Consider the following 17,655-nt stretch of genomic DNA (forward strand, 5'->3'; position numbering starts at 1 on the left):
CTCTTCCATCTTCTGGGGGCAGCTTGCATTCTTTGACCTGCTGTCACATCACTCCAATCTCTGCTTTTGTCATCACGTTGCCTACTCCTCTTTTTTTTTTTTTTTTTTCTGCGGTACGCGGGCCTCTCACTGTTGTGGCCTCTCCCGTTGCGGAGCACAGGCTCCGGACGTGCAGACTCAGCAGCCAGGGCTCACGGGCCCAGCCGCTCTGCAGCATGGGGGATCTTCCCGGACCGGGGCACGAACCCGTGTCCCCTGTATTGGCAGGCGGACTCTCCAACCACTGCACCACCAGGGAAGCCCGCCTACTCCTCTTTTGCAGTCAAATATTCCTCTATCTCCCTCTCATAAGGATACTTGTGTTTACATTTAAGGCATACCTGGATAATCTCTCCATCTCAGTATCCTTAACTTAATCACATCTACAAAGTCTCTTTGGCTATATATGGTAACATTCACAGGTTCCAGAGATTAGGATCTGTATGTCTTTGGGAACCAATTTTTGACCTACCACACCCCTTGGTTAAAAGTGTCTCTTTCTCTTCTAATAGTAGGAAATAAATCCAGTAATCAACAGAACAGAAATGATACAACTGCCCTTGGGCATGTATCTGTGAGAGTGATACCGATTGCTTTTTCACCACTTCTGGCTGAGTGGAGAAGTGACACTATAGTGTAAACCCTCAGCTCCGGAGGGGCAATTTCAGTTTGAAGTGGAGAAAGAGGCAGATTTGGGGGCAGGATCCTAATAACAACTTATGGAGTGTTTTCCATGTTTCAGGAAATTTACACCTTTTATCTTGAAAAGACAATTTTGTGAGGTGGGCATTACGTAGAACAAGGACATTGAAACCTAGCGAGGGTAAGCCATCCGTCCAAGGTCACAAGGACAATAGGCAACAGGGTCAGAATCTGAACTCAGGTCTGTACAATGTGGACACCAAAAGCTCAGACCCTGGCCAAAATGTCAAGCTGCCTCTTGAGAAATAGAGGCTCCCCAGCCTCTATTTCCCTCTTCATGACATTGGCCCTGGGTGGTTGTTAGACCAGAATAACAACCAGGAGATGTTGTCTACAACTCAAGCACCCCAGTTCAGTCATCTGTGACACCTCAGGGACCAGAGTTCACAGTCTGCGCTTGACACCGTCATCAGGGCTTTGACAAGCAACATGTTTGTCAGACATGATGTCCTTTCAAGGCTCAACCAAACAGCCCCAGCCTGTCTGCATTGACCAGCAGAACAGGCCCCGGGCTGAGTCACTGCCCAGGTTGTTTCACAACCTGTTTATGCACCGAGACCTCAGAGGCAGGGAAGGTCACTGTGGGTGGCTAGTGTCTTCTTGAGCTCCTGAACAGAAGGGTGACTCCCACTGACAGGGGCAAGGAGAGCTTGGCTCACCCTGTGCAGCCCCAGTCCTCACCCAGAGGTTTCTTCAGTGTCTTCTAGGCTCACTCTTTGACCTTAGGTACAATCCTGAGCCAAGGGAAGTTTCAACAAGCCTCAATTCCTCATCTGTAAAATGGGAAATGTACACATGTTTAAATTATTGTGCACTCGACATGCACCATATAATTTAATATTTATAGCAAACCAGTGAGATGCTATTATTTCATTTTACAAATGCAGGTACTGAGCATCAGAGATGTTACAACCCACAGCTAGTTAGTGCAGGGTCAAGAATAGACCCCAGGGACTTCCCTGGTGGTCCGAGTTGATGAGATTCGCCTTCCAATGCAGGGGGTGCGGGTTCCATCCCTGGTCGAGGAGCTAAGATCCCACATGCCTCGAAGCCAAAAAACCAAAACATAAAACAGAAGCAATACTGTAACAAATTCAATAAAGACTTTAAAAAAAGACATATATACATCAATATATATATATATTTAAAATAAAAATAAAGAATCGACCCCAAATCTGTATGACTAGAGAGCTTGGGTTCAGAAGGAAATAGCAAGAGTAAAGTCTGGCCACTGTTCAGGGATTGACAGTCTATGCTGACTCATTTAGGCAAGTCCCTTCTGCTCGCTGGGGCCTTGGTTTCCCCATCCATTCTGTGGGGTCGGGGAGAGGGAGCTGATCCCTTTTTCTGTTTTGGCTGCTCCACTCGGCTTGCAGGATCTTAGTTCCCTGACCAGGGATCAAACCTGGGCCCTGGCAGTGAAAGCACTGAGTCCTAACCACTGGGAATTCCTGGAGTTGATCACTTTTAAGTCTAAGATCCTATGCTTTCATATCAGCAGGGCTTTCCCTAAATCACCCCTTGGGCATGGTCTCTTTCCTGAACAGCCCATTCCGGGGGAAGAGCAGACAACAGTGGTGAAGGAGTCTTCCAACTTGGAGACTTCTCAGAAAGTCTCATCTCTTGCTTACAATTTTTTCATGGCTTCCATTGAGCCACGTCCACATCCGTAAAATTGGGATGACCATGGTACCAGCAATCCAGTCACAGTACATACCACTGTGCTAGGTATGTCATATACATGTCTCTTTATCTTCATAGTGGCCATAGGAGAGGATGTCACTGCTTGAGGTCATCGCCTTATAGGAGGTGGAGTTGGCATCTCAGCCTAGGTGGGGTATGTCTGCCTCTTTCTCCTTTGCCGCACTGCCCCTCCTCTTACCTCTTATGCCTGATGGTGGGAGACTGGACTGAAATGAATGAAAAATACTTGGTGAACTTAACATTGCTGTGCACATGTGAACTATTAAGTGTCATTACTAGTTTTCTTTTTCCCACTGTAGTGGGGACTGGGACCTGCATCTTCCACCATTTTTGCAGCCACAAAGAATGCCAAGGTGGGACTTTCTATGGGTTCTTGGTGCGTAATTGCTGACTGATACAAGTCTATCCACGAAGGACAAATGGCGGAATCAATCAACGATACTGGCCAAGCAGGAAGGACAACAATGTCCTTGGGAATTAGCTCCCTGGTTGACTTGGTCATTACCAAGGACCCTGTGCCCACTTCGTCCTTCATTTATTCTCAGCTTTTCTCTGCCATCATGATTTTTGTCATTGCCACAGTCTCACTCTTTCCCCCAAGGGAATGGGAAGATAGAACCCTAAGAGCAAGTAGAAAAGCCAGTGACACACAATTCCTTATCAGTTCACCTATTCCGACCTCCATTCTCACTTCCTTCCCACCTGTGGGGGCGTGTCATTAGGGGTCACACACCTGTCTTGTCACCCCTGACGGCCTCATCCTCCAGCAGGGCTTCTCCTGGATTTCTGTTGTTCTTACTGGGTGTAACATTCTATTCACTCTTCTTTGCTTCCTCATGGGGTTAATTCTCTCTCCTACTCTGTTTTTTGATTTACCAATATTCACTGTGTACAAACCCTGTGGTTAAAGTTGCTTTGACGCTCCAATTTCTCAAAATGGAGAAAGTAACTTTTTCCTAAATATTTGAACTTTTTTCTAAAATATTAGAACTTCTCACAATAAGCAGGAAATGCTCTTGTAACCAGAAAAAAAACGAAATTTTGTTCATTATTTTAATCAATTTTATTGCGATAGATAAACGTACAATTCGAATGCACCCATTTAAATGTACAGCCTGATGCGTTTTGACAAATATACACACCTCAGTAACCGCCACCACAGTTAAGATATAGAATATTTCCATATTCCAAAAAAGTTCCCTTGTATCTCTTTGCAATCAATCCTTCCCGTTCCTTAATCCAGGCAAGCAGAGATCTCATTTATTTCACTATAGATTAGTTTTGTCTGTTTCAGAATATCTTATAAATGGAATCACAAATTATATATTCTTTTGTGTCTGGTTTCTTTCACTCAGAATGTTTTTAGATTTGTCTATCAGTACTTTTTTCTTTTTTTTGTTTTTTGCGGTACGCGGGCCTCTCACTGTTGTGGCCTCTCCCGTTGCGGAGCACAGGCTCCGAACTCGCAGGCTCAGCAGCCATGGCTCATGGGCCCAGCTGCTCCGCGGCTGTGGGATCTTCCTGGACCGGGGCACAAACCCGTGTCCCCTGCATCGGCAGGTGGACTCTCAACCACTGCGCCAGCAGGGAAGCCCTGTTCTTTTTTTTTTAATTGCTGAATACTATTGTGTTGTATGAATATATCCCAATTTGTTTATCCATTTACCTATGGATGGACGTTTGGTTTGTTTAAAGCTTTTTTTTCTTTTTAAGTAACACACACTCATCAAAAATTAGGAAAACAGGGACAAATGGAGGGAAAAATAATCTCTGGCCTCATTAACCAAAACCAATTATTCTTCGCATTAGAGTGTTTTGGTTTTTTCCTCTGTGCACGGATGCTCTGGAGACTATATAGCTAAAAACATATCACACGTAGGATTTTGTAACTGCCTTTTTTTAGCTGACAATATAAGTCTTTTTCACATTATTTCTTTTGTAACCATTTTTCATGGTATGTAATGTTTTATCACTAAAATGTAGGCTCTGTCGGGGTGTGGATTTAGGTTGTCTTGCATATACTCATATTCTAAGAGCCCAGTACAATGCCCACCCGGCTTGCGGTGCACCCGTAATAAGTATTGACTAAACTGTATACCACAGCTAGCCTTGCTATGTCCATATAGAGACATGCCAATTCTCCTTAACATTTTCATTTGTCCCATTTTTAATGTTTATGCCCTGCCTCCTCAACCAAACTATTTGAAGGCACTGTCTGAAAATATTTATTACACGCTCAGCACGTTGTATGTGCCATCTGTACTCTTCACAGCAATCCTGTCAAGTGGATCATCTCCCTGTTTTACAGATTAAGAAACAAACTCAGAGAAATTAAGTGACTGGCTCAAGGCCACACACCAGTATGCAGCTGAGTCCAGATATGACCCATGTTTATTTGGTTTTAACCCGTGTTTAATAGAGTCCGAATCCCACAATCATAATTGGAATAGTTAAAATTATTATTGATACTTGCTATTTGCCAAGTGAATCAGTCCATTCTCATGACAACCTTAAAGGGAAGTACTAGTTTCTCCCCATTGGAGAAATGAGAACATGAGCCTCACAGAGGCAAAGTACGTTGCCCAAGCTTACATGGCTAGACAGTGATAGGATTTTAACCCAAGTAGCCTGATGCCAAGGCCCGTCTTAAATGCTAAGCACTAGTGTGTTAACCCAGGCCCTTTTGCTTCTCCATGGAACTCCCTTGGGCTTCTTTGTCTCCTCTGGGCTGTACACAGAGTGTTCCCCCAGGAAAGGTTTGAGTTGATAGTGTATATGATGGCATATGATCCTCTGACCTAAAGAAGGGGTTAATGATGATGAATCTTAGGGGACCAGAAACAAAACCTTTTACTTCCAAAGATACCACATGGCAGACTCACAATTCTCGCAGCTATGAGACTGGAAGGACACCACCTGCTTTAGAAGGCAGGTGTGAGGAGTAAATGAGGGATCCAGATTCACAGAAAGTGCTTACCCCAGAGCCTGGTACGGTACCCAGTAAGCCCACACTAAAGGTGAGCTGTTCAAGGGCCTCTGTCTAGGAAATTCGAGACCCAGTGGGTTAATTATCCTCAGATAGAAAACAACACTGACTTCCCCAGACAGACCTGAGAGGGGAGAAACCCAAACAGACAGTTACAGTTCAGCTAAAATAGAGCTAATCTTTAATCTTTTATGGATATGTGTAATACATTAACTATTATAACCTATCCCCTTGAGGCACCTCAACACCTGGTCAACCAGAGGCTGGGGTTGGGTTGGCTGGGCTAAGTGGAAAGGAGCAAGTAAATAGGACAATTACCCTTTTGCAACAGACTTTCTTAGGTCTCCAGCTTGAGATTAAGAGGATGAAATGGCTGATGCTGCCTGTCGTATGAGGGTGGGGTAGGAAGGTGAACCCTTGAGTCAGCAGCCAGTGAAGAATACTAGGCACAAAATAACCTGGGGTGTTTTACATGTCTCTCTGCAAACCAAACTCCGTAAGAGCCAGAATTGTATTATTTATTATTTGTCATTGGGTGTTTGCTCATGATGGTTACTATTAATAATGGTGTTGGGGTTTTCATAATAGGAAAAAAATCCAAAGGTGAAGAATTACTAAGGCTACGTGTCTCTATGAATTATGAAATTGTAAGTTTCAACTACCGTATTTTTTCAATTCTAAGATGTACTTTGTGCCCATGTTTATCAGGCTTTGTCTTATAATACATATGTACATGTATGTGGAGGTGTTTCTCCACTGCCTGGAACTCTGTTTTTAAGTAAATGCTGTGGCTTAAGAGTGGCTAGTGTTCAAGAATCGAGGCGAAATAACAGTTCTATCTCCCACTCCAGGCAAGAGTTCTTTCCACCATAATCTCTGCTTCAATATTTCCACTGGAAAGGAGTTTACTTCTCATCCAAGCAGTCCTTTTCATTACTAGACATCATCACAATGACCAATTGTTCCTTACATGGAGCCAAAATCTGTCTCCCTATGACTTCTACCCAGCAGTTCTAGTCCTGTCCTCTGGAACTACTCAAAATTAGTTAAATTTTTCTTAGGATGCAGAGTGGCTTAGGACTGTAAGCAAAATCTCTGGAGGCAGACAATCTGGGTTTTAATCCTGACTCTACCGGTTATTAGCAAGTAACTTGGTTTCTGTTCCCTCAAGCACCATTGTTGTGAGGTTTAAATGAGATAAATATGTACAAAGTATCTGGCACCTGATTCTCAATAAATGTAAACTATTCCTCTTCCCTCCTCTTCCCCTGGCTTTGTTATAATTTTATATACTTTAAGATAGATGTTATGTTCCACACTTCCAAGTCTTTTCCAAATTAAATATTTCCCAGTTCCTAAACCATTCTCCTCATGATAACTCTGATTCTTTGCATACCAACAACATACAGTATGTGCCAGGCACTGCCGCAGGCCTAAGAGTTTAAATAACTTGCCTAGGGCCTCATAAGCAGTAGCCAGGATTCAAACCTAGATCTGTCTGGCTCTAAAGCCATACCTTCAAATCTAGATCCCATAGCAGTGCTGTTCAATAGAATGTAATGTGAGCCACATATGCAATTTTACATATACTAGCCCCATTTTAAAAAATAATGAGAAACAGGTGAAATTAAATTTAATAATAATTTAAAAATATTTTATTAAACCCTAGCTATCAAAATATCATTTCAACCTCTAATCAATATATAAAATTATCAAGATATTTCACATTTTTTTCATAGTAAGTCTTCAAAATCCGGTGTGTATCTTACACTGATAGCTTATCTCAGTTTGAACAAGCCACATTTCAAGTGCTCGTGGCTGTAAACTGGTAAGCAGGCAGTGTGTCACCTAGTCAAATGTGTTGTGAAGAAAAATACAGCACGGTATGGGGGAAGACAGGGCAGATAGTGGATTACAATTTGAAATACGTGATCACGGAAGGCCCCCCTAATAAAGATTTGAGCAGAGACCAAAAGGAAACAAGGGAGTGAATCCTGCAGTTCAGTGGAAAGGAGAGCTCCAGGCAGACTGCATAACAATTAAGATGGGAGCATCCTTGACATGTTCTAGTAAGAGCAGAGTAGAGTAGATGGGGCAGGGGCAGGCACAGATGGAGATGGTCAGAGAGGTAACAGGTGATGAGGGTGGATCGTGTAGCCATAATGAGGGCTTTGGCTTTTACTCTGACTGGAGGAATAGCATGAACTTATGAGGATGCTGGAGACAATTAGGTTGAAAAGAAACAGCTATACCTTTTCCAAAGGGCTATGCATATAGGAAGCAGCCATTCCTGGGGAAACACTAGTTTGTAACACTAAGGTTGATATCCTAGCATTGCAGATAACACAGGGGTAGATCTATTTAATTTCTATCAGGCCATTCTAGAAAGCTGAGTGTGTGCTACAAACCATGTTGATGGTCTGCAGTTCTGATGAAGACTGGCCAAGGGCTAGTCTTAATCCTTTGAGCCCAGCCTAGTGATGGGTTAGGAAACAATGTATGGACTTCTCTCCTCCTTTGTTGCCACTAATTGTAATAATTGGGGAACTTAACTGTGGAGAAAGAGCCCATGAATTCAGAAGGTAGCATGGTAGAGAGATAGGTTTCTTAATGAAAGAACTGAATTTGAACCTGAGTTCTGCCATTTGCTGGCGATTTGGCTTTGGGCAAGTCTCTTCACCTCTCTGAACCTCTTTATCCTCCTCTGTAAAGTGGAGATGGTAATATCTACCTTTTAGCAGTATTTGACATATTTATACATATATAAAGTTGGGTATATTAACTGTTCAATAATTGGTAGTTATCGTGATGTGTTCAACAAGATTTCTGAACACCCACTACATGTAAAACACATTGTTATAGAATGTTTTTGTCCCCCTGCCAAATCCTTACATTGAAACCCTACTCCCCAATGTGACAGTATTAGGAGGTAGGACCTTTGGGAGTGGTTAGGGTTAGATGAGGTCAAGAGGGAAGTGCCCTCGTAAATGGGATTAGCGCTCTTATAAGAGTCCTGAGGGAGTTTGCTTTGCTCTGGTTTTCACCATGTGAGGATACAAGAAGTTGGCAACCTGCAACCCAAAACAGGGCTCTCACCAGAACCCAACCATGTTGGCACCCCAATCTCAGACTTCCAGCCTCCAGAACTGTGAAAAATAAATTTCTGTGGTTTATAAGCCACCTTGTTTATGATATTTTGTTATAGCAGCCTGAGCTAAGATACACATATATATAAAGAAAATACATGATTCCTCCCTTCAAGATGTTTATAATCTATCTAGGGAGATGAGACATGCACAAAATATATTCAATAAGATAGAATGTGCTTGCTCAAATGAGAAATATAAAGTGGAATAATAATAGCTACCATTTATTGATTGCCTACAATAAGCCAGGAACTATGCTAAGTGTTTCATAAATATCTCATTTTATTTTTGCAACCTCCCTCTTAGAAAGTACTATTTTTAACTCTATTTTATAAAAAAGGAAGCTGAGGCTCAGAGAGGGGAAGTGCATTGCCCAAGGTTGCACAGCTGGGTACTGGCAAAAGACGGAAGTGAGTTCCATCCTAAGCTCCAGGCCTCACATCCTTATCACAGAAACCCATCCCTATAGCTCCTAAGCCTTGTCCAAGTTTTACCATATTGTTTGCCCATTTCTTACCCATTATTATTTTTTTAATTTGATTTAATGCTACTTTTCAAATGCCAGCTATAATTTGGGCAAATGTTATAGGAATGTTTTCAAAAATGTGAATGAGTGGGAGATATTGTGGGTTACAGCAGGGGAACTGGAGTGAGAAGGGGCTGTATAGTGTAGAAATTAAGAGCATGGGTTCTGAAGTCAGCGGCTTAAATTTGTATCCCAGCCTCTCAACTCCCTCTGGTGTTATTTTACATTTTGTTGCCTAAGTTTCGCCATCTATAAAATTACCGTAATTATACTCGGGTCATAGGGCTGTTATGAATATCAACTTTAAATTTCTGATACTTTGTTCATAAAGGATTTTTTTTGCATTAAATTTGTAAAATATTGCATTAAAATTTTTTTATTTGTTACTGAGTTTTTTGGTGCCCCGTTAAATTTTTTCCCTCCAGGAGAGTGCCTCAATCACCTCACTCTAGCTCACTCTTTGCCTGCATTTTATATGCTTGAACATAAGCAGGGTTCAATAAATATTCATTGAATTTACTTACCTCCCAATATTTTTAAATTGAGGTAAAATAAACACAGAACAGTGAACAAATACTAAATGTATTACTGAGCTCCCCAATTGTTCAGAACAGTTTGCTAAGCAGCAAAAGGTGTCTTTCCTTTTTATCTTCACGTACCCAATCAAAAGAAGTTTTGTTTTACAACAATCTCTTCTCTTTTTCTGCAGCTCTCATCCCCAAGCTCTCTTTTCCCCCTGTCAGTTCAAGAGATTTCCTGGACATCTCCAGGTCGTCACACCAGAAAAAAATAAATATTTTCCTGGAGGACGGCCTATGACGTCAAGGTTCCCTGTAACTCCCAGACGAACGTTCGAAAGCAAGCCGCCAGCTTCTCCGAAGCATCGCAGTTTGCGCATGCGCTTCTGCTTGCCGGACAGCAGAGGGGTTTTTTATGCCCTCTCGGCACCCTTACGTCGCGGAGTGGTGGTGTTAGAGGTTTGAGCAACGAAACGTTTTTGCCGGAAGTGAGAAGAGGAGAGGGAAGTCTAACCCTCTCCCAGGGTCTTCAAGTTTAGGGCTGGGGGCTAATTGTCGCTAAAAAGCTCAGAGGTGCTCTGGTGGATACAACTCCTCGCTTTGCGAGAAGAGGCTAGAACGCGCGCTGAGGTGTGTGTGTTTTTTAACTTATTTATTTTTGGCTGCGCTGGGTCCTCATTGCTTCTCTCCGTCGCAATGCGCAGGCTTCTAACTGCGGTGGCCCCTCCTTGCAGAGCACGGGCTCCAAGCGCTCGGGCCCCAGCAGTTGTGGCACACGGGCTCAGCAGCCGTGGATTGTAGGCTACAGAGCGCAGGCTTAGCAGCCGCGGCAAACGGGCCCAGTTGCTCCGCGGCATGCGGGACCCCACCCCGGACCAGGGATCGAACCCGCGTCCACCGCATTGGCAGGCGGACCCCCAACCACTGCGCTACCAGGGAAGCCCTGAGGTGTGTTTTTGGTGTAAGTGGGCACGCGTTGACGCTGGCTTAAGAGGACCAAAACCATCAATTAAAAGAACTTCCGCTTGGCTAGCTTTAAAAGGCGTTTGATTCAGAGAGGTGGAACGCATAGATTTTAGTCTGGTCTAGGTTCTGCCACCGACCTACTGTGTGTCCTTGGGCTCCTCCCCAAGTCTCAATATCCTCATCTATAAATTGAGGGGTAGACAAGATTCTTTAAGTCACCTTTCAATCCGTCTATTATTGCAGGTCCGTTTTGTCGTCTGAGCAACAAAGCCTTGGGGGTTAAATATCGTTGGCCCCGTTTTAGAAGGAAGACATTGAGTTCCAGGGTGAGAGACTTAGTTATTGCACAGAAAACGGTTAGAGATTTTAGACCTGGAGACTAAAAGATTATGCTGTAACTCCATGATCAGGCCTCCTTTGTGTATTTCTGTATCATCAGTTCCTGAAACTGGCCTATAGCAGTTACTCAAAAAGTTTTGAATGGATGGATGAATGAATCTTTTCATGTCAAGGCCAATGACCCAAGCAGATCTGGTGTCTCTCCACCTCTCTGATGTATTAACAAGTATAACTCTTCTCCAGGTGTATCCTGTGTTTACTTGACGGGGGACTCCGAGTCCAGTTCTGTCGTTTTCAACTTAAACAGGTAACATGGAGGCACCTCCAGTCACCATGATGCCTGTCACCGGGGGCACCATTAACATGATGGAGTACCTGCTGCAGGGTGAGTGAACCAGGGAGCTTGTTTTCCTCTTTTCTGTTCAGCTTCCGCGGAGATGAGAAGCTCTTCTACAAAGGCAGCCTGCATAATTTCTGGCACCTTTTTTTTTTTCAGTTAACCCTTAATTATGGTCACAAATACATAACATTAAATTTACCATATTAAACATTTTTAAGCATACAGTTCAGTAGTGTTAAGTATTTCACATTGTTGTATAGCCGATCTCTAGAACTTTTTCATCTTGCAGAATTGAAATTCTATTCCCGTTAAACACTAATTCCTCCTTTCCCCTCCCTGCAGCCCTTGGCAACAACCTTTCTACTTTCTGTTTCTAATTTTGACTACTTTAGATAACCTCATATGAGTGGAATCATTACAGTATTTGTCGTTTTATCACTGGCTGATTTCACTTAGTATAATGTCCTCGATGTTAACCCATATTGTAGTATGTGACAGGATCTCCTTTTAAAGGCTGAATAATGTTCCATTGTATATATGTACCACATTTTCTTTATCCATTCATCTGTCAGACATTTGGGTTGCTTCCACCTCTTGGTTATCGTGGATAATGCTCAGTGAACATGGGTGTGCAAATATCTCTTCAAGATCCTGCTTCGAATTCTCTCAGATAAATACCCAGAAGTGAGATTAATGGATCATATGGTAATTCTATGATACTGTTAACTAGCTCCATTTTATAGATCAGGAAATAGAAGTGAAGTAACTTTCCCAGATGAGAAAACTCAAGACCCAGAGGGGGTAATGATTTTCAGGACGTCATACAATGTTTAGTGCAAGAGTTTAGACTTTAATTCAGATCATCCATTTAGTAACTTACTGTGAACAAAATAGGGTTGTTAATTTTCACTCCTCAGGCTGCACCTCCTTCAGGCTTTCCCATCTCAGTAAGTGCCACTGTCATTCACCAGTTGCTTGAGCCATGTATTCAGGGGTCAATGTCCATTTTTTACTTTACCCCCACATGTAGTCCATTTCTAATCCTATTCATTTTACTTCCAAAATATGTATTAAATAAGTCTTTTCTCAACCTGCAGTACCACACCCTGGTTTATCATCCTTTGCCTGAACTATTTTAGTAACCCTGTACTTATTACATTGCTTCCACTTTTTTTTTTCATTGCTTCCACTTTTGATCGTCTTTCTCTTCTCACACAACAGCTAGTAGTCTTTTTTAAAAAATTGTTTTAGTATTAAAAATATTCAAACATAAAGAAAGTGGGGGCTTCCCTGGTGGCGCAGTGGTTGAGAGTCTGCCTGCCGATGCAGGGGACACGGGTTCGTGCCCCGGTCCGGGAAGATCCCGCGTGCCGCGGAGTGGCTGGGCCTGTGAACCATGGCCTCTGAGCCTGCGCGTCCGGAGCCTGTGCTCCGCAACGGGAGGGGCCATACAGTGGGAGGCCCGCATACCGCAAAAAAAAAAAAAAAAAACACATAAAGAAAGTGGAGACTAATATAATGAACACTCCATTTCTGTCATGCAGCTTTCAGTTTCTGTCATTTTGCCATATTTGCTTTCTCTTTTTTCTTTTGCTGTTTTTAAAGACAGTTTCAGGGACTTCCCTGGCAGTCCGGTGGTTAAGATTCCGCGCTTGCACTTCAGGGGGTGCGGGTTTGACCCCTGGTTGGGGAACTAAGCTCCCACATGCCTTGCAGCCAAAAAATTTTTTTAAAAAATCGACAGTTTCAGATATAACATTTTACCCCAAAACATTTTCAGTATGCATCTCTAAAAAATAAAAAACAAGGGTATTTTCCTTCATAACCCCAATACCATCATTATTATCTAAAAAATTAATAATGTATTTTTAATATCATCTAATATCTAGTCCATATTCAAAAGTTTCCCCCTATCTTGCCCTCAAAATGTGTTTTGAATCCAGGATATAATCATGTTTCATGCATTACATTTGATAACTGTGTCTCTTAAGCCTCTTTTAAGACCAGTCTCCCCTCATTCCCACTTTTTTTCCCATGACCACGTCTTGTTGAAGAGTCTATACCAGTTTTCCTGGAATGATCTTTTTAAAATGTAAATCCAGTCATCTCTTTCCCTGTTGTGTGGAGAATAAAATGTGGAGCTAATGGCTTCCCAATGGCCTTAGAATAGAATACAGCCTTTAGCATGAGCTGTACATAAGACCTGTGTGCTTTGGCCCATCCCAAATCCTCAGTTCATTATCATCTTCCATCTTGCTTACCACACTTCAGCCACACTGATATCCCTTCATTTCTTTGAATTCCCCAGGCCCTTTCCTGGGTCTTTGCATTGTTTCCTCTGCCCTTATACTTTGTTCCAGCCCTTCAAATAGCCATTTTATTTTTATCCCTTAGTCCTCAGCTCAGTTGTCCTTCCCTTTGACCGACCTTCTCTGACTACTCCAAGCCCTCAGAGAGGTCTCCTCTTCTCCCCCCCCATCAGTTCCTGTCTCCCATCTCCCTTTTATTTCCCTGTATTTCTGTTTAATTGTTTACTTATTCATTTTTTGTTTCCCCCACTAAACTGTAATCTCTGTGAGGGCTGGACCCCCTACTTCCTAGCATGATGCCTGGCACAGTATTCAGTAAGTATATGTTGAAGGAACCAGCACTTACAAAGCTCCTTAAATGTTTGAAGTATGAAAAAACACATGTCTGACACTGTCCTGAATGTAGGACACAACGTATCCAATGTAGGACCCATTCCTTGCTCCCGTCATCATCTGTCCTATGATCACAGGGACCTGAGCTGTTGCTTTCCCTCCAACACTACCCATTTCCAAAAATGTAGTCATTTGAGTCCCACTGTCAATATTTACCATAGTTACAGTAGTATATTTTTATTTACTTTAACAGATTTAGTCAATAAATGAATATATTCCTAGCATTGGAGTAAGTATCAGCAGTAGAGGAAGAAATATGTTAAAAAGTCAATACATAATTGATATATTGAAATATGACTAAAAAATTGAGGTGCTAATGCTAAAAAGTAAAGCAGGGAAGTGGAAAGAGATTGGAAGGAGATAATGCTATTTTATTTAGGGCAATGAGAAAAGTGATCTCTGATAAAGTGACATTTGAGCAAAGATCTGAACAAAGTGATGGGGTGAGATATGCAGGTGTCTGAGAGAAGAACATTCTAAGCGTAGGGACTAAGGGAAGGGTCTCTGAAGAGAAATACATTGTCAGACACTTGGCATTTTTAGGAAACAGCAGGAAAATCACTGTGGTTGGAGAGAGTGATCTGGGAGATAGTAGAAGGAAATAATTAACATCAGGTAGCAGAGATCACAATTTATAGGGCCTTGTAGACCGTGGTAAAGAATTTCGGATTTATTCTGAGTGACATGGGAAGCCATTGGAGGGTTCTGAGCAGAGAAGTGTCATTATCTGCCTTATGTCCTAAAAACCAACTGGCTGTTGTATGGAGGAGAGAAGAAAAAAGCGAGGATAGAAGCAGGGTACTGCAAAGACCAAGCAAGAAATGATGGAGACTTGGACTAGGTGGAAATGATTGAGTAAACTGGATTCTGCATATATTTAAAAAATGCAGAGCGGATGTAGGATGTGAGAGAAAGAAAGGAGTCAAAGCTGATTATGTGGTTTTTGGTTGGGCAGCTGGAAGCAGAGAGTTGCCATTTACTATGGTGGGGAAAACTGCAGGAGGAGTAAGATTGTGGAGGAAAAATCAACAGGTTGATATTGAACATGTTAAGATGAAGATGTCTTAGGCATCCAAGTGGAGAAGTTAGGTAGACAGTTGGATGTATGAGTCTGTAGTTCATGAGATATAAATATGGTAGTCCTCAGAGCATAAATGATACTTAAAACCATAGGGCTGGGCTTCCCTGGTGGCGCAGTGGTTGAGAATCCGCCTGCCGATGCAGGGGACACGGGTTCGTGCCCCGGTCCGGGAAGATCCCACATGCCGCGGAGCAGCTGGGCCCGTGAGCCATGGCCGCTGAGCCTGCGCGTCCGGAGCCTGTGCTCCGCACGGGAGAGGCCACAACAGTGAGAGGCCCGCGTATCGCAAAAAAAACCCAAAAAAACAAACAAAAAAAAACCATAGGGCTGAATGAGGTCACTGAGGGAGGAAGAGATTTTTGATAGAGACAAAGACCAGGATTGAGTCCTAGGATCCTCCAATATTTTGGGAAGATGAAGACCCAGCAGAGATGACTTAAAAGGAATGGTCAGTGAATTAGGTGAAGAACCAAGAGAGATTTGTGTCCCAGAGGCCAAGGGAAGAATAGATTTCAAAATAGGTATAATGTAACAACCATGTAAAATGCTGCCAGGAGGAAGAATAAGATGAGAACAGAGGACAGTGTATTTCTCTGAAGCAGTTCATTCTCTTTTACTTAAATATATTACATAAAAAGGAAATGTTATATTTTTTCTATCAATGGAAAACTTTTGTTTTCTGAGACTAGAAGATAATTTTTAAAATAAATGACAAAACAGTATTATTTTTCTAAGTAGATACTGTTGCCTCTTAAGGCCCAAAGCCCACTGGAGGTTAGCATTGTTAGAGAAGGCCTAACTATTCTAGTACCAAATAAGACAATGCAAAAAATTGAAAAGGGATTAACTTGTTATATAATATCTTGGCAGTATAACCCCTCTAACATCTCATATTGGGCCTGTGCTTTACAAAACACTGCACTAAACTGTTCTGATTTTTCATGTAAGTTTTTTCAATCTTTTGCTATTTCCATTACCCAGAATGAAAGATGGGACTCAATGGTACTTTTTTCCTTCTTCAGGAAGTGTTTTAGATCACAGCTTGGAAAGCCTCATCCACCGCCTTCGTGGTTTGTGTGACAACATGGAACCGGAGACTTTCCTTGACCATGAGATGGTATTCCTCCTTAAGGGCCAGCAGGCCAGTCCGTTTGTTCTAAGGGCTCGACGCTCTATGGATAGGGCAGGGGCACCCTGGCATCTGCGCTACCTGGGACAGCCAGAAATGGGAGACAAGAACCGCCATGCCCTGGTGCGTAACTGCGTGGACATTGCAACATCTGAGAACCTTACTGACTTCCTGATGGAAATGGGTTTCCGCATGGACCATGAGTTTGTTGCCAGGGGACACCTGTTCCGTAAGGGCATCATGAAGATCGTGGTGTACAAGATCTTCCGCATCTTGACACCAGGGAACACAGACAACACTGAGGCCTTGTCACTCTCCTACCTTGTGGAACTAAGTGTTGTTGCACCAGCTGGGCAGGATGTGGTGTCTGATGACATGAGGAACTTTGCAGAGCAGCTGAAACCTCTGGTTCACCTAGAGAAAATAGACCCCAAAAGGCTCATGTGACAAGGCAGTCTGTCCACCACTGGGGCTTGTCCTCAGCTGTTACAAAAAAAGAAGATGTTATAATTGCCCTATTTCACCACTGCTAGCCAGGCATTCTTCCCTCAGGAAGGAGGACAATGAGAACTTAGTTGGTTCTTTGCACTGTTTTCCTCATATGGCCAGTTCACTTTTGTGACAGCCTTTCTAAATTAAAGGCTAAGGATGACATGGAGAATCTAGATAATCCCTCTGCATAAAGAGGGGAAACTGGAATAAAATAGCTTTGGGGAATAAAAATCTTTTAATTGTTTTGCCATTTGTGTGTAAGGTTTGTAAAACAGAGACTGAGTTTGTATTGTGCAGTAATAAAGGCTATAAAGAGAAATGTCTATCATTCTGATTCTTTACCCCATTACCCTGCTACTTTGGGATAGACTCATCAACTGGAGCAAAAATATGACAGTTTTTTGTTTTAATTTTGATAGAGGTGATAGTTTACCTTTCATAAAAGTAGCACATGGGCTTCCCTGGTGGCGCAGTGGTTGAGAGTCCGCCTGCCGATGCAGGGGACACGGGTTCGTGCCCCGGTCCGGGAAGATCCCACATGCCGCGGAGCAGCTGTGCCCGTGAGCCATGGCCGCTGAGCCTGCGCGTCCGGAGCCTGTGCTCCGCAACGGGAGAGGCCACAACAGTGAGAGGCCCGCGTATCTCAAAAAAAAAAAAAGAGGAATGAGGCGCAGATTACTCAAATTTTTACTTCTATTGTAAGTGGTGGAGCCTGAATTTCAACTCCAGCGGCCTAGCTCCAGGTATATAACCACTGTTCATCCACCATGTTTTACTCATTCACTCTTGATGATAGAACTCTAGATTGCCTTCAACTCTCGATTACTATTAAAAATGCAAAAATAGGGACTTCCCTGGCAGTCCAGTGGTTAAGACTCCACGCTTCCACTGCAGGGGGCATGGGTTCGATCCCTGGTCAGAGAACTAAGGATCCCGCATGCCATGCTGCACAGTGGCAAAAAAAAAAAAGCAAAAATAAGCAAGT

The 17,655-nt window shown here is 42.8% G+C and overlaps 1 protein-coding gene across 3 annotated transcripts; it reads left to right on the plus strand.

Moving 5' to 3' along the window:
* The first annotated feature begins 10,038 nt into the window (after window positions 1-10,038).
* MED18 (mediator complex subunit 18) lies at window positions 10,039-16,989 on the plus strand. 3 transcript variants are annotated; one of them, XM_067725072.1, is made up of 3 exons: window positions 10,039-10,251; window positions 11,170-11,311; window positions 16,072-16,989. In XM_067725072.1, the coding sequence occupies exons 2-3, from the start codon at window positions 11,239-11,241 to the stop codon at window positions 16,623-16,625; spliced, it is 627 nt and encodes a 208-aa protein (XP_067581173.1). In that variant the 5' UTR covers window positions 10,039-10,251; window positions 11,170-11,238; the 3' UTR covers window positions 16,626-16,989. The 3 variants fall into 3 exon arrangements, with proteins under 3 accessions (XP_067581173.1, XP_067581174.1, XP_067581175.1); XM_067725073.1 differs by lacking the exon at window positions 10,039-10,251 and adding an exon at window positions 10,266-10,569; XM_067725074.1 differs by lacking the exons at window positions 10,039-10,251; window positions 11,170-11,311 and adding an exon at window positions 12,784-13,890.
* The last annotated feature ends 666 nt before the right edge of the window (window positions 16,990-17,655 follow it).

Source organism: Pseudorca crassidens, chromosome 2 (genome assembly GCF_039906515.1).
Source record: "Pseudorca crassidens isolate mPseCra1 chromosome 2, mPseCra1.hap1, whole genome shotgun sequence".
In the NCBI taxonomy this organism is placed as follows: Eukaryota; Metazoa; Chordata; class Mammalia; order Artiodactyla; family Delphinidae; genus Pseudorca; species Pseudorca crassidens.

Bases quoted from the DNA above. Each gene is read 5' to 3' on its own strand.
- MED18 (XM_067725072.1), top strand. From the start codon at position 11,239: ATGGAGGCACCTCCAGTCACCATGATGCCTGTCACCGGGGGCACCATT. The intron at 11,312-16,071 runs GTGAGTGAACCA...TTCCTTCTTCAG, and splicing joins GATGGAGTACCTGCTGCAGG to GAAGTGTTTTAGATCACAGC.